This window comes from Lupinus angustifolius, chromosome LG13 (assembly GCF_001865875.1).
Source record: "Lupinus angustifolius cultivar Tanjil chromosome LG13, LupAngTanjil_v1.0, whole genome shotgun sequence".
NCBI lineage: Eukaryota > Viridiplantae > Streptophyta > Magnoliopsida > Fabales > Fabaceae > Lupinus > Lupinus angustifolius.
The window spans coordinates 13127994-13144941 of record NC_032021.1 but is presented as its reverse complement, the minus strand read 5'-3'; the positions used below and the strand labels follow the sequence as shown (position 1 = coordinate 13144941).

The window sequence follows — 16948 nt, the reverse complement described above, 5'->3', positions numbered from 1 at the left end:
CTATGGAACAACGTCTCAATAATAGGATGGACCTTCACTTTCAGTCACTCAAGGATTCATATCATACGGATTTGGAACATTTTGAGGAACGTCAGAATGCATACATTGACAACCATTACCAATCCTTGCGGAACCATATTCAGTCTGCTAATGAGTCTCAGAATAGAAGAATGATTGTTGAGTTCAACAAGTTGAGTGTCTTCATCAAGGGTGGTAGTAGTTCGTCGACTCCTGACAACTAGAATCCTCCATCTCATCCTTAGATAGGAACCCTTAGAGCCTTAGTGTAGTCTTCCTAGCTAATGGACTTTGTTGATCATATTTCCTCTTGAGATCTTATGTTTTGTGTTGCATTATTGTTTTATTTGGATTGTAATAACTCATATCTACTGTTGAAATACTGCTTTACATTTTGTGGCAAAATGATTTCGAATTATCGCGTTTATATTTGCTTGTTAATTATGTTGCATATAGCACCTCAATTTGTTTGAAATGAATCTGGATCATGATTGGTATATGTAATTATGTTGAAGGATTGTGCCTATTGTAAACTGCTTAAATATATCAAATGCGTAATCATTCCATGCTTGATTTGCTTATGCATAACCCCTCATGTCATTCAAACTATTCTGTGGCTATCTGCTGTCAATTTAATCGATTAACAATTTCACTTAATCGATTAAATGATGTAAAAACTGTGAATTTGTTCAAGCTTCTTAACAACTGGTTAATTAGTTACATACCCAAGGTTAATTGATTAATTTCAGTCTGTCTTAACCATAATAACTATCCTAACTTTTGACTAGAATTGAATACGTTTATCTTTTTGATAATGTCAAAAGGGGGAGAAGATTGCTTGTTGTGTTATATACATTTTGCAGGTTTGTGTAGTGTTTTTGCAGGTTGTTCTATCAAGCTTCCGTACATAATTTTTGCTTACCTACAAGGAAGCAAATGCGTTTTAACTTTGCTCTCACAAAAACAACCTCAGTCAACCTCACTGCAAAATCATCATCAAGCTTATCCATCAATAATTGAAGAATTTTGATGAAGTGTTTGTAATCATCAAAAAGGGGAGATTGAAAGTGCAAAGCGTCAAGAATAACACTAGCATGTCTTTGCCTATGTTTTGATGAAGACAATGTTTTAACAAAGCTTAAAGATGACTCAACAATCAAAATGCCTTATGCTCATTTGGTCATGTCTAGGCTAGGATATAAATTGAGTCTATAATCTAAGTAGTCTGGGATGTGTGCCGTAGTAAGTGAGTATAGGTTAGGTGGTAAACCTAGATGCTAGTCTCTTAAGCCATCTTAATTGACATATCATATTCATGAGATACACCATCTAGTTAATTGTATGTCCATGCATCTATCATACATGTTATATGTGCATATTATGCATAATATAATTGATAAAACATGTATGTATATTGTGCATAACATATGAGAAGTTTACCATTTCAAAAATATGCATAAATGTTCCAGTTAATCGATTAACGTGATAACTTAATCGATTAACTCAACTGCTTTTATTTTAAATGTGTTTTCTGTTTTAACTGAATTTTGTGTCATTATGTTGCCCCGTTAATCGATTAAATGGAAGCCTTAATCGATTAACTAGTCTGTTATGTGTTATAACTGAAATCTGTTTTAACTGTTAAACTGTTTTTGCAATGAATGTAACCACTTATTCTCCATGCTATAAATACAAGGCATCACTCAGAAATCCATAGCATTGCATTCTATTGTGTAGGGTTGTTTAGAGAACATTTTGCATACGTGTTTTACTGTGAAATTTGTCTGTCTAATCATTTTGCTCTGTGCAATAGTTAATCGATTAAACCCTGCTGTTAATCGATTAACTGGACTGTTTTCCAGCAGTTGGGTTTTAGTTCAAGAACCAGTAATTGTTAACCGCTACACCTATTCAACCCCTTTCTAGGTGTTCCTAGACTACTGATACCTAACAGTAGAAATCTCACTCATTCTTGGACGTCCATTCATGAGAACAACAAAAAATGGAAAATGGGAAACTCATAATTCGAGTAGAAGATGATGAAATTCAGTTTGACATTTTCAGGGCAATGTATCATCCAAGATATAAGGGGCAATGCTTCCGGATGGATATTCTTGAAGATAACACCAAGACATTAATTGCATGTTGCAACTACCTCTCTCATCTTAAATTGAAAATTCTAATAAAAACAAAAAATATAATTTAAATCATATCCAATCAAAAATTATAATATAAAATACTCAAAATATAAAAATATAGTCTAATTACACAAAATGAAATATATAAAAATTGAATAATTTATTCTATAAAATAAAAATGTGGGTAAATAAATACAAAATATCTCTCATAATCAATTAATTTTATTACAAAAACATATAGATATGTAACTAACATCCTGGCAGTTACTAAAGAGTCTGGATCCTCTCCAATAATGGAGAGACCAATGGTCATGATTTTGTAGTGAAAATAAATTCAAATTTTAATTGAAAAAATAAAAAAATCTCTAAATCTTTTCTTCCTCTCCTTCCCTGCAATAATGAAGGTAAGTTTCCTGTAATCCTCTTTTCCCTTTTCTTTCTTGTTTTCTCCTTCTTACACCAACACACTCCTCTCTCTAAATCCTTTCCTCATCTTCTCCCACGGAGGTAAGCTTCCTCTAATGCAGGGAGGACCTCTCTTGTCAATTCAATTGTTGTGAGTTACTCCGAATAATGTAATGTATTTGTTTCAATACTATTAATGCAATAAAATGACAAGACCCTTCAATCATATTTTTTATAATCAGACGATGATTTGAATCAAGGTTAAAACTTTTTAGATACACTAGGAGTGGGACAAGATTATTTGGGAATCTATGTTACTCACTTAGATACACTAGGAGTGCAATAAAATAATAAATTAATTGAGAAAAAAGTGTGTTTGCGTGAGAAGGAGGAAGCATGGAAGAAAAGGGGAAAAAGAATTACAAGAAGTTTACGTAGTGTTGCTTGCTCGGAAGGAGAGGAAGAAAAGATTTAGGGATTTTTTTTTTTTTTTCAATTAAATTTTGAATTTATTTTACTACAGAATCATGACCATATTTTTTATGCCACATGTAACTATCCTAAAAGGTATTGGCCTCTCCATTATCGAAGAGGATCCGTACTCGTTACTAAAAACTCCTACTTTTTTATGGGAACCATTTAGTAGCTAAGGCAAAAGTTACCTGGGAAGTTGATTGCACCATTCCGATCGGAAAACTCCACATCAGCATGCATGATACAGAATCAAATGACAAAATTACACTTGATCCCATTTAAAATTTGAAAAATGTGGAAGTTGCTGATTTAATTATTAACAAATCAAATAGATTGGGCGCGACCAATTAATAAATCCTCTTAACTTCCAGTTCAGAAAATGTCTGAAATGAACCCAATATATGTATCATATAATAATAAAAATAAACATACAACTAAATCAGTTAAAATTAACTCATAAAAAAAATTAATATTCTTCCAATTATACAATAAAAATTCAACCCACTAACCTACTAGATATTTATAATTATTTCAGTAATTAAGTTATATAATTAAATAATAATATTTTTATTGGATCTGATTGAAAATTTTGATTCATACTTATTAAAAACAGCATAGCTATAAAGGCTTACCGGTGGTGACTGGTGAGGGATACCTGGTTGAAAAAAAAAACATAAGCAATACAGTACTTATAAAATTCCAGGTTCCTTTGAAGTAAGAAACCAAAAAAATCAAAGAGAAGAGAAGAGAAATGTGTGGGATATTTGCGTATTTGAATTACAACGTGAACAGAGAAAGAAGCTACATATTACAGGTTCTGTTTAATGGGTTAAGGCGTTTGGAGTATCGCGGTTATGATTCCGCGGGAATCGCCATCGATTCTGCTTCATTTCTCTCTGTTAATGGCGATCCAAATTCCTCTTCCAATTCCATTTCTGCACACACTCCTCCTCCTCTCGTGTTTCGCCAGGAGGGAAATATTGAATCACTCGTTAAGTCCGTTTACCAAGGTCCACAATTTCAGTTTTCCCTTATTTCTTTACACCATCACAATGTTTTAAATCATTTTCCTGCAATTTTTTCGCAATCGCGGTAAATGTAATGTAGTATGACCGCAATTAAGGTTTTAAACTTGAGTTTGCCACTAGACCGATATGATAAGGTCTTCGGTATGGCCGAAATCATAGCTACCTACAAATGTGGCCTCATAATAGATCACATATGGCTGCAATTGTCTGAAACATTGAGGTTTTTGATAGTTTCCGAGACCTCGACCACAACCGCTCTTTCAAACCTTGCAAGTGATTTAAAACACTACATCCTCACATGTGTTGTTCAAATTTCAATATAATGTGCTGCTCTTGGTTTACTTGTAAAATTACTAGCTACATTTATTTTCGGAATCAGGTTGAATAATTAATTAATTTTAATTTGAAAAATGGAATAACAGAAGTGGCAGATGTGGAACTGAACTTGGAGGAATCATTTTTGACACATGCGGGAATAGCACATACTCGATGGGCAACTCACGGAGAGCCTGCTCCCAGGAACAGTCATCCTCAGTCATCTGGCCCTGAAGATGATTTCCTTGTTGTCCACAATGGTGTTATCACTAATTATGAGGTAGCATTCACTACCTTTCTATTGATGACCCTTTCTGAAGATTCTGTATTGTGAATTTGCTTACAAGAATTTGGTGCACATTGTAGCGTGTGGAGAGAATAGAATTGAAAAAGTGCTCTTTTTTATTCCATTTCTTAGTAGAACTAATGTGTTTTACTTTTCAATCTTTTGTCTTGTTCTGCTCTATTTAATAAAAATACACCAAATATACCATGTTATGTTTTGCCACTACCAAACACGTCTTCCAAACGCTACATAGTTCCACTCACTTTAATGATAGCAAGATGTTCATTTTTTGTTGTATTCTATTTAAAAAATACACCAAACTTAGGGTTTCTTTATGTTTATTGTTGCGTATTTAGGTTTTGAAGGAAACACTTGTCCGACATGGCTTCATCTTTGAATCTGAAACCGACACGGAAGTCATTCCGAAGCTTGCAAAGTTTGTTTATGACAAAGCCAATGAAGCAGCAGGTAGCTTTTATTGGTAAATGAAGCATTTCCTTTATGTCTATTTAGGCTTTAATGTTTTATAATCTTATCAAAGTTATGTATAATACTTTTTTTCTCTTAAACTGTGATCGGTGCCTGCTTGTTATAAGTTAATGTGCCTTAGAAGGTAATCAGGTTTGTTTATTCCATCTTGGTAGCCACTTGTGATTGCATTAAATTACTAGAAAAGGTATAGGTCATGATCGCTATTGCCTATTAGTTACGTTCTATATTAGTAGGTCAGGCCGCTGACAGTTATTTATTCTAATGGACTTGAGCATGGTTGAGTTCATGATAGAGCAGTGCTGTATACAACTGAAACGGTTTCACGAAGTACCTAAGAAAACATGTGGCACCCTTGATATGAAGCTAAATTATAATGAATTGATATTTAAAACAAAAAACAAAAACTCTAACATGATAATGTTGGCTTATTGGTAAAAGAATTCATAATTGATTTCCTGATAATCAGCATATCCCTTCATGATATTCTGGTGATTTAAAATCATCAAAAATTATGAAGAGGAAGGAAAGATGGTGGAATAAGACAGTATTACCGTATTAATGCTGCAGCCTGCAAGGCGACCTTTTGTAAATCTCTTGGAAAATGGTATTCGTGTTTGGTTCCAAATTTGATAAACCTGCAGGTTTTCAAGTTTAAATTGGTCTGCATTAAGTCAGTAGGTTATGCCTTATATTTGTATTAACACATAGCACAACTGTTTTCAGAGGTTTATAGCTTAGCTTTCCTTTTCAGTTCTCATAAAGAGCCACTAATGCCATTATAGGCATTGTTAGCTTGAAGTACTTTTCCAATCATGTTGCAGGTGATCAGATTGTTACCTTCAGTCAAGTTGTCCTGGAAGTTATGAGGCATCTTGAAGGAGCTTATGCCCTTATCTTCAAAAGTCGACATTATCCTAATGAATTGATTGCTTGCAAGCGTGGTAGCCCACTGCTCTTAGGTGTTAAAGTAAGTGGAGTGCAGTTTAATAGAGATTAAGTATCTTGATATTATGACCTATACTCTATAGGCAGGTCTATTCAGGAGAGTCTTGTCTGGCTATGATTAATTACATTTTTCTATTGACTTCATTGATGATGCTTCAAATGAGAGTCAAAATACCTCTAAAAAATGTCTCTTTTCAATGCTTTCACTACAGCTAGTATAAGCTGTTAGACTTTTGTTTGATAATGCTATGGACTGAGCCTAGGCTTGCTTTATGCTGCTTGTCTGACTAAGTCAAAGCAATGAATGTTTTAAATAGAGGGAAATGAGTAACTTTTTGTTGGATTAATTGGCTTCCCTTCTTATTTATACTTCCCACTATCCATTATCTTCTCAAGAGAGATGCTATTCACATGTCATGAAATAAATTTGCCATATACATTTGTCTAGCCTTTCTTTTTGAAGCAGAAAAATATGAATATCAAACTATCAAGAGTTTGTATTAGAATATTTCCTTCCACCATGTTTCCCATATAAAAGAATAAGATGATTGGGGTAGAAGAACAAAGAAGTACATAACACAGAAGAAGATGAGATATCCACATAGCCATTAGCTGAGCACTATAATGAGACTAAGAAGAGTGCTTTTTATCACCAATGAAGCAACCCAAATCTCTGTCCTTACGAATTCTTAAGAGTCTTGCCTTGCCCACTTTGCTTCTCCCAAATGAAAGATTCGCTCTTCAGACTTCTGAAGGGGTTTAGCATGCAGAAAGTGTTCCGGTTTGGAAATTGAATAAGGAACAAGAAATAGTGTGTACAGGAAAGTAATCGAAAGTTTAACAACGATTTTGAGTTATAAAATTTCTTTAACAGCAAGGTATGTAAAAAATCATGCAACTCCAATAATCAAAAGAAGTATGAACATAGAGTATTCTATGTCAGCAGTTACGAATGTGGCGGTGAAGCACAGGGTACAAATGAAAAGGCAGGAGTCAGGAATAGGAAATAGAGAATGATGGCTCTTAAACCACGAATCTTTCTTTTGCTGTGAATGAACTTGGATTTGTATGGAGTTTTTCGTAATAACACCATTTTTATTCATTTTATTTTTTGTGGGTAACAAGATTTGTTTGTAAGTGAAGATTTTCTGATTGAAGGTGGTTAAAGAAATTAGTGCTCAATTTCAGGAATTGAGAGAAAATCAGGAAAATGGATCTGCATTTGAGGACAACAAATTCCTGTCAAAAGATGGACATCCTAAAGAATTGTTTTTGTCCAGTGATGCCCATGCTGTGGTTGAGCATACCAAGAAAGTGCTAGTTGTTGAGGATGGTGAAGTGGTTCATCTCAAGGTAATGTTGCAGCCTCTCTTTCCAGTGTTATACATGCAAGATAATCTATTTTGTGTCTAACTGTCACACTTCTTATCACTAAAATGTGAAGTATTATGACTCTGGCAAGTATTGCCGTAAAAATCTGTTATGTGGAAATATTTTTTTCATGATTTCTCAGTGGTTTACTTGACTAGTTTCTTCACTCCTCCCTTTTCTAGCGTGCTGAGATGTTGTTATCATTCACTCTCATTCTGTATTTGATGTGATGGACAGATTTGTGTGCCAATTACCTTGTTGGTGTAATGATGTCCATTTGAATACAATATATCGTGCTTACTTGAAAAGTTTATTTCAGGATGGTGGGGTTTCTATTTTGAAGTTTGAAAATGACAAGGGAGAACATGTTGGTCCTCTTTCCAGAGTTGCCTCAGTGCGACGTGCATTATCCATTCTCGAGATGGAGGTTGAGCAAATAAATAAAGGGCATTATGAGCATTATATGCAGAAGGAAATTCATGAGCAGCCAGAGTCTCTAACAACCACAATGAGGGGAAGGCTTATACGTCGAGGATCTAGCAAATCCAAGTCTGTTCTTCTGGGTGGACTGAAAGATCACCTCAAAACAATTAGGCGTAGTAGAAGGATAGTTTTCATTGGATGTGGCACAAGTTATAATGCTGCTTTGGCAGCGAGGCCCATCTTGGAGGAACTTTCTGGTCAGTTTTGTCAGACTTAATCTTTTAGTAAGTTTTGAAGATTACATGTTTTCCCCCATTCTTAGTGTTTTGTTCTATATATCAAAATTATAGGTATTCCTGTAACTATGGAAATTGCTAGTGACCTATTGGATAGGCAGGGACCAATATACCGAGAAGATACAGCCGTTTTTGTTAGTCAATCTGGTGAAACTGCAGACACTTTGCTTGCTTTGCAATATGCTTTAGATAATGGTGCATTATGTGTTGGGATAACAAACACTGTTGGTAGTGCAATAGCAAGGAAAACACATTGTGGTGTTCATATAAATGCTGGTGCTGAGATAGGTGTGGCAAGTACCAAGGTAAATGTTGCATTTAAAGGGTTTGCTTTCTTCATTTCATTTTATATTTTCTTGTTATTCATTCAACCAATGGTTTACTCCCACATTTATAACTACTATAGGCATACACAAGTCAAATAGTTGTCATGGCCATGTTGGCCCTTGCAATAGGAGGGGATACAATTTCCAGTCAAGCTAGAAGAGAAGCTATTGTAGATGGTCTATATGACCTTCCAAGTAAGTTTCTATTCACTGAGCATCTTACAGGAATTGGGTACATTTCTGGTGGTTGATTAATGGCATCCTGTATGTCCTATTACATTATAAGTACAATTTTCTAATGATTAGTAAGATTCAAGTGAGCCTTTCAAGCTTAATCATTCTTACGGATCTAACAATGATGATAGTGTCACTACAAAATGAACTAATATTTGATATAATATCAGTGTTTTCACTAGAATGGGTGTTAATATTTGTCATATAGGCATTAGAAGAACTAATGATAGAAGTTATAGTGATGGCACTAGCAGTAATTATATTGCAAAAAACAATGATGTTAGTAGCGTTGGCAACTGATAACCATATATCCTACTTCCTACATGTTATGATAATAATGAGGTGGAAATCCAGAAAAAGGTGTTGTTTTGACAGACTTTTCGTCATTTCATTGAAACTGATTCTAAGAAATTGGAATCTTCGCCAATGTGGGTTGGCTCAATTGGTTGGACCGAACAGCATCGACGAAGAGGTCTAAGTACACTAATTGTAAGCCCTCATGGATGCTTGTGGCATGCCATGACCTTAATTTGAATGGAGTCAACTCCCCCTCATAAACTTTACATAATCCAAAAGATAAAGAAATTAGAATCTTCATATTTATATACAATCTTCAGTAAATCTAAAAATTATTCTTATCAGGACTCCTTCAAAATACTGGATCAACTGCCCACACAAAGCAACTGTGAAATAGTTCTATAAATAAGTCTAATTTATGTGTTTGGTTGAGTTGTAGATAAAGTTAAAGAGGTTCTAAAGCTTGATCAGGAGATGAAGGATCTGGCACAGCTATTAATTGCTGAGCAGTCTCTTCTTGTCTTTGGGAGATCGTACAACTATGCTACTGCTCTAGAGGGAGCTTTGAAAGTGAAGGAAGTGGCACTGATGCATAGTGAAGGGATACTTGCTGGTGAAATGAAGCATGGCCCTCTGGCGTTAGTGGATGAAAATCTTCCGATTTTGGTCATTGCTACACGTGATGCTTGCTTCAGGTTCGTTGCGTTGAGTGTGCTATTTGATCTGAATTATGAAATTAGGAATTTGATATTGACGTCTTTAATCATCTTTGACAGCAAGCAGCAGTCTGTTATACAACAACTTCATGCCCGCAAAGGCCGCCTGATAGTTATGTGTTCGAATGGGGATGCAGCTTCTGTATGCCCTGGGGAATCTTGCAAGGTGATTGAAGTTCCACAGGTTGAGGACTGTCTTCAACCAGTAATTAATGTAGTTCCATTACAGGTATGTTTAGTAATATTTTTTAGCAATGCTAGATCGTCCAAAAGTTTAAGCCTAAAGATTCTCTTAAAAATAAAGTAAAGTTGGTGAAAGAGAAGATGCATTCATTGTCTTAGAATTCATAGTATTAGGAGGATCTCTAGGCTAAAATTTTAGGGGATGTATCACTTCTCATATTATGTTTGCCATTTTTGCTGATTATTTTATCCCGACAACATTACTACATTCAGTGAAAAGCAAACATTATTATAGCAGGTCAAAGATTCTATTATTTGTGTCTTTTTTGATACTACTAAGGATATTCCTTCACTTAATAGGTAAAGAACTAATCCCTTTTGGGTACGTAGGTGTCTCTCCCAACAAATGTCGTTCTAACCTTGGACCTTTTGGTCTTTCTGGTAATCTAGAGGCGCCTTACATCAGTAGACCAATGCATTGTTGGTATTATTATTTGTCTGTCTGTTCATAATGCTATTCTACTACTAATTATTATTTACACGTTTTTTTCATTTGATCTAAATTTCAATGTCTTGATTTCACATATGCATGTTTTCCAGTTCTATTTTGTACTGGTTTCCTGAAATATTATTAAGCTAGCTTCCCCTAATGTATTACTTGACAAAGGAAACTTTTGAAACATATATTATTTAATCTTATTTGTGAAGGTAAGACTGCATACATCTATTTTGCTTAGACCCACTAGGTGGGAATCTCCTACACTTTTACACCCTTTTATATTACTAAACGTTATTGCTTTTTGATGCAGTTACTGGCCTATCATCTCACTGTCCTGAGGGGATTTAATGTTGACCAGCCTCGAAATCTTGCCAAGAGTGTAACCACGCAATAAAGAAGACTCGTTGACATCACTTTCTGTTTTGGTTCTTTCAGAAAATGAAATATAGGCTCTTGAAAAGTCCTTCTTCCTTCGAGAGATGATTTCACTTGCTGAAACCCTTGAATTCTTTGTCTGGACAGTTATTAAGGTGGGCATCAGCACGTTGTATTTTATAGATGGCTAACTGTTTTATCAGCATCCCACCTTTTCTGAGAAAGCAGAATAGACATGAATAATTTCCTTTGAGTCCATTTACGAGTTGGTTTTTAAAGGGTAATGGGGGCAAATAAAATTCTTGGGAGACATGAAATATATTTGTGAGTTTATTCTAAAGCATTTTCTTTCCTTTTATTACTCTCTAAGTCTCAATTCTCAATCAGACGCATAGGATCCCGAATTGGATTTTGGAAGGAAAGGAAGAGAAATGTTTGACAGCCTATATGGTAGCTCTCAAACCATCTATTTTTCTTCATTCCCCTCATGACACAAACTCAATATAGACTCGTCAGATTGTTCACTGTACTATATGTATTCAATTTACTGGATCCTTTATGTTGGCTGTTTGAGATATGGGATAGTTTTCCGTTGGTTTTTATAGCATGGGCCCACGGTTTGTTGAATTAAAAAGGTGCACTGGCACACTGGAAAATTTCTATGAAAGCTGGGAACAGTTTTTCCTCATTATGCATTAGGACTGAATATTATCCAACTGTTACGAGCACAATAGATTGAAATTCTATTTGTCCTGATTTGTTATTACTTTAGCTCCGTTCCGAATTAAAAATAAATATAGGCTTAATTTCTATTTGCATTTTATTTAATGAATACCTTTTGGATATTTGGAGCAATGATACTCCCCAACTCAATTTTTACTTTCACACTTTTATAACCAAATAAACTATTACTTTATTACCCTAAGTTGTTTATTGTGCTTATTTATCTATTTCAAAACTAACAATGTATTAGTCTAGTGGTGTAAGATCTTACTAAATCTTCAAAGTCCAAGGTTCGATTATTGGAAAATACAGTCACCAAATATTTTTATTTCAAAATAAGTATTTGAATGCAAATTTGTTTTAAAATTAATGTTCACATATAACTTTAAGATAGTATTTTTGAACATTTTCCTAAACACTATCTTTCAGCCTCCCAGAAAAGAAAATTGTAAATGCCCCCCAAATATGCACGAGCAGTTGAATTTGAACAAAAAGATATCGAGAATAACAAATGGCCTCCAAAACAAAAACAATGAATTTACACATAAGATATTTATCTCAGTTAAATAATCTTATTACAGTTGAATTATACATGTAATGTCACAATTATGGCCTATGTAGCTTGGGCAGAAGAACTTGTCACTCTTGCGGGCCTATAGTATTTTTTTTGACTATCCAAGCTCTTGTAATTTATGAATCATTTTACCTCAATGATCATTTATAATCCTGAATACAATTGAATGAACAGGGCAATGGGAAGTATATCAGTTAAACTTTTATTTATTTAATTTTTTTCTAACATAGAAATCAAAACCTTCTTACCATAAAAAAGAAATCAAAATTTTCATGTTTAACATACAGTATTGTAGATTCAGAGGAGGCAGGTTTTGACAAGCTCAGGAAGGTATCAAATCATTTAGCTAACAAAAATAATTCACTCTACTTTCAAATTTTTAAATATATGTCATGATCAATTTATTATACTGTAAAAATATAAAAAATAAATCCTTTCACCTTCATTCAGTAACCTGGATAGTTCCATTTTCATTCTACTAACAACTCTTCTGGTGTAGAACCATGCCGAAACATAGCGCAAATGCAGAATACCTTGCTGAACCACCACTGGCTTAACAGGGTCCAAACACATTTATAGTTGGAGATGTCAACAATAGAACAATATTTGTGGAAATAGGGGATTCAGTAGACATAATACAAGAACAACCAACATATTGTTGTATGTTACTAAAATATTTGAGTTGTTCTAAGCAACCTTGTTTACATAAACTGATCACAAGGTTCAAAATCAAACAATTGTAGGTAAAAAATACAAGACCAAAATATAGATCTAACACGTGAGTATTATAATTAGTGGAAGTAAAACCAACCTGACATGACATATATGTCAGTTTTTGCCTTAACTATAGGCAAAGCTAATCTGCAAAGGCCACTGTTCACCACCATCTTCCTCTACCAACATAGTCATATTTTGCCCCTTGAGACAGGTGTGGCGAAACAAGCAGAAAATAAAAAATAACAAAATGCACACAACTCTGTCTAGGTAATTGCAAGAAAAAACCCTTCAATTCAAAATTCAGCAACTTGACTCCCTAACCTTACCACCAAAAATATGCAGTGTAGTGCAATGTACATGCAAAAGACTTCATTGTTGACTCAATGATTTGAGTGGCTGAACTTTAAATAAAGTGGAAGTTTTCTGCAATTGATCCATAATTTGGAGAAATTTTGTGCATTTTACATCCCCAAAAAAAACAGCTGTTGTCACTGTACACATGAAAAAGCAAGCACAGTCCACCAAAGCAAACAAAACAATAGCAACAGACTAACTGAGCTTTCTATCTTTCTATGATGCAGCCCTCAAAACATCTTCACCATCAGCATGAGCCTGAAAATGAAATTGGATTAAAAAGTGTTTCAATTAGCTTATTTTATATTCAAAACATTTTACAATAAAAGTTACAAAAAGGAAGACAAATAAATGATAATCTACTGACAAAGCTTACGTACAACTCTTTGGGTACTTGTGGTACTGTTTGCTAATGAAACTAATTAATATACACATGCACACTCAACGTTTACACAAATTATGCTTTCATTGATCAATTGATGAGTAATTATGCATGTCATATTTTTAATGAAGAACAACATCACAAACACCTGAAGATTGTACCTAAGTTTTGTTCATAGTGTAATCCAAACATGGTAAATTATGCTAAGATTGTGCCTAAGTTTAGTTCATGGATATGACAACTAAAAGTATCAAATTTTGCTTAGAAATCATAAATTTCATAAATCATAACTACTAATACTACAAAAACAACCAACCCTTTCCCACAAGAAGAGACATGTTTGGCTACATTGATCAAACAACATCATAAATCATGTTCAGTGACAAATCATTTTAAGCTAATGCCTTTTAATGGTTTAGCCTACAAATTTTCTCGGCTGCATCTATCTCCAACTTTCCATTAGATAAAATTTGATCTATTCTCCTTCAATGGATTTTCTCTACACAAGATTCTAATAGCAATGAATGGAACAACCAGTATTTTACACTATGCCAGCCATGCCATTGTGGATACTCTCGAAACCACAATATTACAGCCGCAATGCAATTATGGAGTGCAATTTAAAACAATGGAACAACCAGTATTTTAAATTTCGCTAGCATGCCATTGCGGAGACTCACTCGAAACCACAAACAGTTACAATTATAATTGTAGAGTGCAATTTAAAACGACCTGATTTTGTAAATGGTTTTGCGATTTGGTTGTGCAATGGGGAGGATCCTCAAAAAGGGAGAGAGAGAATTGCTTATCAGCAACTCCAACATCAAAGTGGATAAGCCCAGAGCTAGGGAGATCAACACGAATCTCTTTAACAGGGAACCAAAGGAAAAGCTCCTGAGCCGAAACGCCGGATAAGCCGGCGATGCTGCCATATTTCAGGGTTCCGGTGATGTTGGTTTCATAATGCACTTCATTTTCGAATTTTGCATTGCAGGGTTCTTCCATCAATACCAGGAATTCGCCGGAGCCGGAGTTGACGGAGTATTTCGTGATTCCTTTCGGAAGAAGACCCACCGGGAGACCTTGCTGACGGAGGTGATCGTAAATTGTGAAATTCGAAGAAAATGAAGCCACGGCGACAGAAAATAAGAAGAAGAAAAAGATAATTATGGTTGTCACAAATGAGGGAATATAAAGAGACATGTTGGTATTTATGAATTTTGTTTTGGTGTTTGGAAGAGGAAGAAGAAGGAAGAGAGGGTTTTGATTTTGGATGTTATTTTTTCTTTCTTCTTCCTTTCTCCTTTACCAAATGAATGAATCAAAAGGTTCTTCTTTTTCTCTGTCTTTTCCTCTTTTCAACTGTTTTCAATCCATGTTTGTGGGTGGGATGTGTTATTCACTGATGTTGAGGGGCAAACGTCATGATTTTTATTTTTAATTTAAAGTCATTTATTATATCATAATTTTATACCGATTATCTTTTCTCTGATAATGCTTTTAATTTTAGTTTATAAATTGTAAAATGTTATAAATTATTTTAGTATTTTAGCTGAAAATTGAGAACAACTTAATATGTTTTATTTAGATAATGTATAAATACTATTTTTGTATGGAGTAAATTCTAAAATAAATTATCGATTTATTTGTTTATGTTGTAATTATCTTAATTTTTTACATAGTTTTTTAATCATGCATTTTTAATATTTATTATATATATAGGTAGTTTTTTAATCATGCATTTTTAATATTTATTATATATATAGGGTTTTCTAACATGAGTAAAATTGTTTTCATGAAGAATCGTGTTAGGATCTTATAGTCAAATATTTGGACAAAAAAAAAGTCAAAATTTCATTTTATTCACACAACTTCATTTCAAGGGAATTTCATTAATATATATTATATTGTTTTTAAAAACTTTTTTTGTATTTTCTGTCTCTTCATATGTGGTTTCACTCCTTAATTACTTAACTTATCATTTCCAATAGAGTAAATTACACTGACATTACCTGAGTTTTAGCGAAATTATATAAACCATCCCTCACTTTTCTACACCTACACAAATCCCCTAATTTTTTATACTTTCATTACACTGACCACCCTTGTATGAAAAATAAGTGTGATTTTTTGAACAACAAATGTTATAAATGCAATTAAGTTAAATAAAACATGGTATACTATGGGTACAAGTTCAAATAATATGAGTCGATACCTATTTATTATTTTTGGTTCGTTACGATATAGTATAAGAGCGATTTAAATAATATATCTTTAAAATTGTTGATGCATTTTGTAACAAAAAATAATAAATATACATTGATTTGTATATTATTTGGATGTTTCCTCACACTATATCATGTTTTGTTTAACTTAATTGCATTTATCACATTTTCTGTTTAAAAGATAACACTTATTTCTCATGCAAGGGTGATCAGTGTAATGAAAACATAAAAATTAGGGGAAGTTTATGTAGTGTAAAAAAATGAGGGATGATTTATGTAATATCACTAAAACTCAAAGGATATCGGTATAATTAACTCTTTCCAATATTATTCATCTCCTTCCACATATACTGAACTATTGGTATTTTTAGTTTCTGATAACCTTCATTTTAAATTGTTTTTTTTTCCAGCATTATAGGCTAGAAGGTAAATATGCGTGCCACCAAGACAAATTTTTAATAAAATGGTTTAAAATTTGTGTTATAAAAACTTGTTCATTCTAGCCAGTTTAGCCAAAATAAAAATTGATTAATCCGTCACAATATTGGTATGTTATAACAATTATATATGTCATAATTATACTGGTCAAAATAAGTTATATCATTTGATTTTCATTTAAAATTATTTTTAATGAAAATTAAAGTAATTATTGTCTTATTTATTGATTTTCAACATTAATGTTAGTATAATGTATAATATATGTATATATCTAACTTCACCAATATACAATTTAATTAGTGAACCATCGGTAGAACGACTATAACACCATATCAATATCCTAATAATTTGATTACCCATACGATATTAATAAAAATGTTTAAGACTGAATATGTCAACTTATTATTAAAGATATATGATAGGTTATTTTGGAAGATGATAGTTGGTTAGAAAGTTAGGAATTTGCAAGTTAGGTTTATGTTAGTTATTTGCTTTACAAGCTTTCTTTTCTCTCGTATAAATAAGTCATATTGACTCATTTCTTATTCAATCAATTCAATTCATTCAATGAGAATATTATCAATCTTTGTTTCTCATTCTTCTTTCTTTAAGCTTCTATAAGCTTTCTTTTATACACTTCTTGATTCATGAAGAAGTTTTCTTTTCATGGCTCTTACCATATTTTAACATGGTATCATAGCATAATTATCTTTT

The 16948-nt window shown here is 33.3% G+C and overlaps 2 protein-coding genes across 2 annotated transcripts; one reads left to right on the top strand and one right to left on the bottom strand.

Annotated features, from left to right (window-relative positions):
* LOC109325815 (glutamine--fructose-6-phosphate aminotransferase [isomerizing] 2-like) lies at window positions 3729-11412 on the top strand. Its single transcript, XM_019558390.1, has 11 exons — window positions 3729-4045; window positions 4486-4658; window positions 5021-5132; window positions 5978-6123; window positions 7290-7454; window positions 7792-8152; window positions 8246-8496; window positions 8598-8712; window positions 9488-9743; window positions 9825-9993; window positions 10757-11412. Exons 1-11 carry the CDS (start codon window positions 3787-3789, stop codon window positions 10838-10840), a joined length of 2091 nt encoding a protein of 696 aa, XP_019413935.1. The 5' UTR covers window positions 3729-3786; the 3' UTR covers window positions 10841-11412.
* On the bottom strand, window positions 13244-14963 carry LOC109363377. The gene is made up of 3 exons (XM_019609625.1): window positions 14304-14963; window positions 13405-13447; window positions 13244-13330 (listed from the first exon to the last, which is right to left on the bottom strand). Exons 1-2 carry the CDS (start codon window positions 14772-14774, stop codon window positions 13406-13408), a joined length of 513 nt encoding a protein of 170 aa, XP_019465170.1. The 5' UTR covers window positions 14775-14963; the 3' UTR covers window positions 13244-13330; window position 13405.

Excerpts from the sequence above, each read along its gene's own strand:
- LOC109325815 (XM_019558390.1), top strand. The coding sequence starts at position 3,787 with ATGTGTGGGATATTTGCGTATTTGAATTACAACGTGAACAGAGAAAGA. Across the intron at positions 5,133-5,977 it reads CAAAGCCAATGAAGCAGCAG|GTGATCAGATTGTTACCTTC; the intron begins GTAGCTTTTATT and ends ATCATGTTGCAG. Across the intron at positions 8,153-8,245 it reads CATCTTGGAGGAACTTTCTG|GTATTCCTGTAACTATGGAA; the intron begins GTCAGTTTTGTC and ends TCAAAATTATAG.
- LOC109363377 (XM_019609625.1), bottom strand. The coding sequence starts at position 14,774 with ATGTCTCTTTATATTCCCTCATTTGTGACAACCATAATTATCTTTTTC. Across the intron at positions 13,448-14,303 it reads AAAACCATTTACAAAATCAG|GCTCATGCTGATGGTGAAGA; the intron begins GTCGTTTTAAAT and ends TTTCATTTTCAG.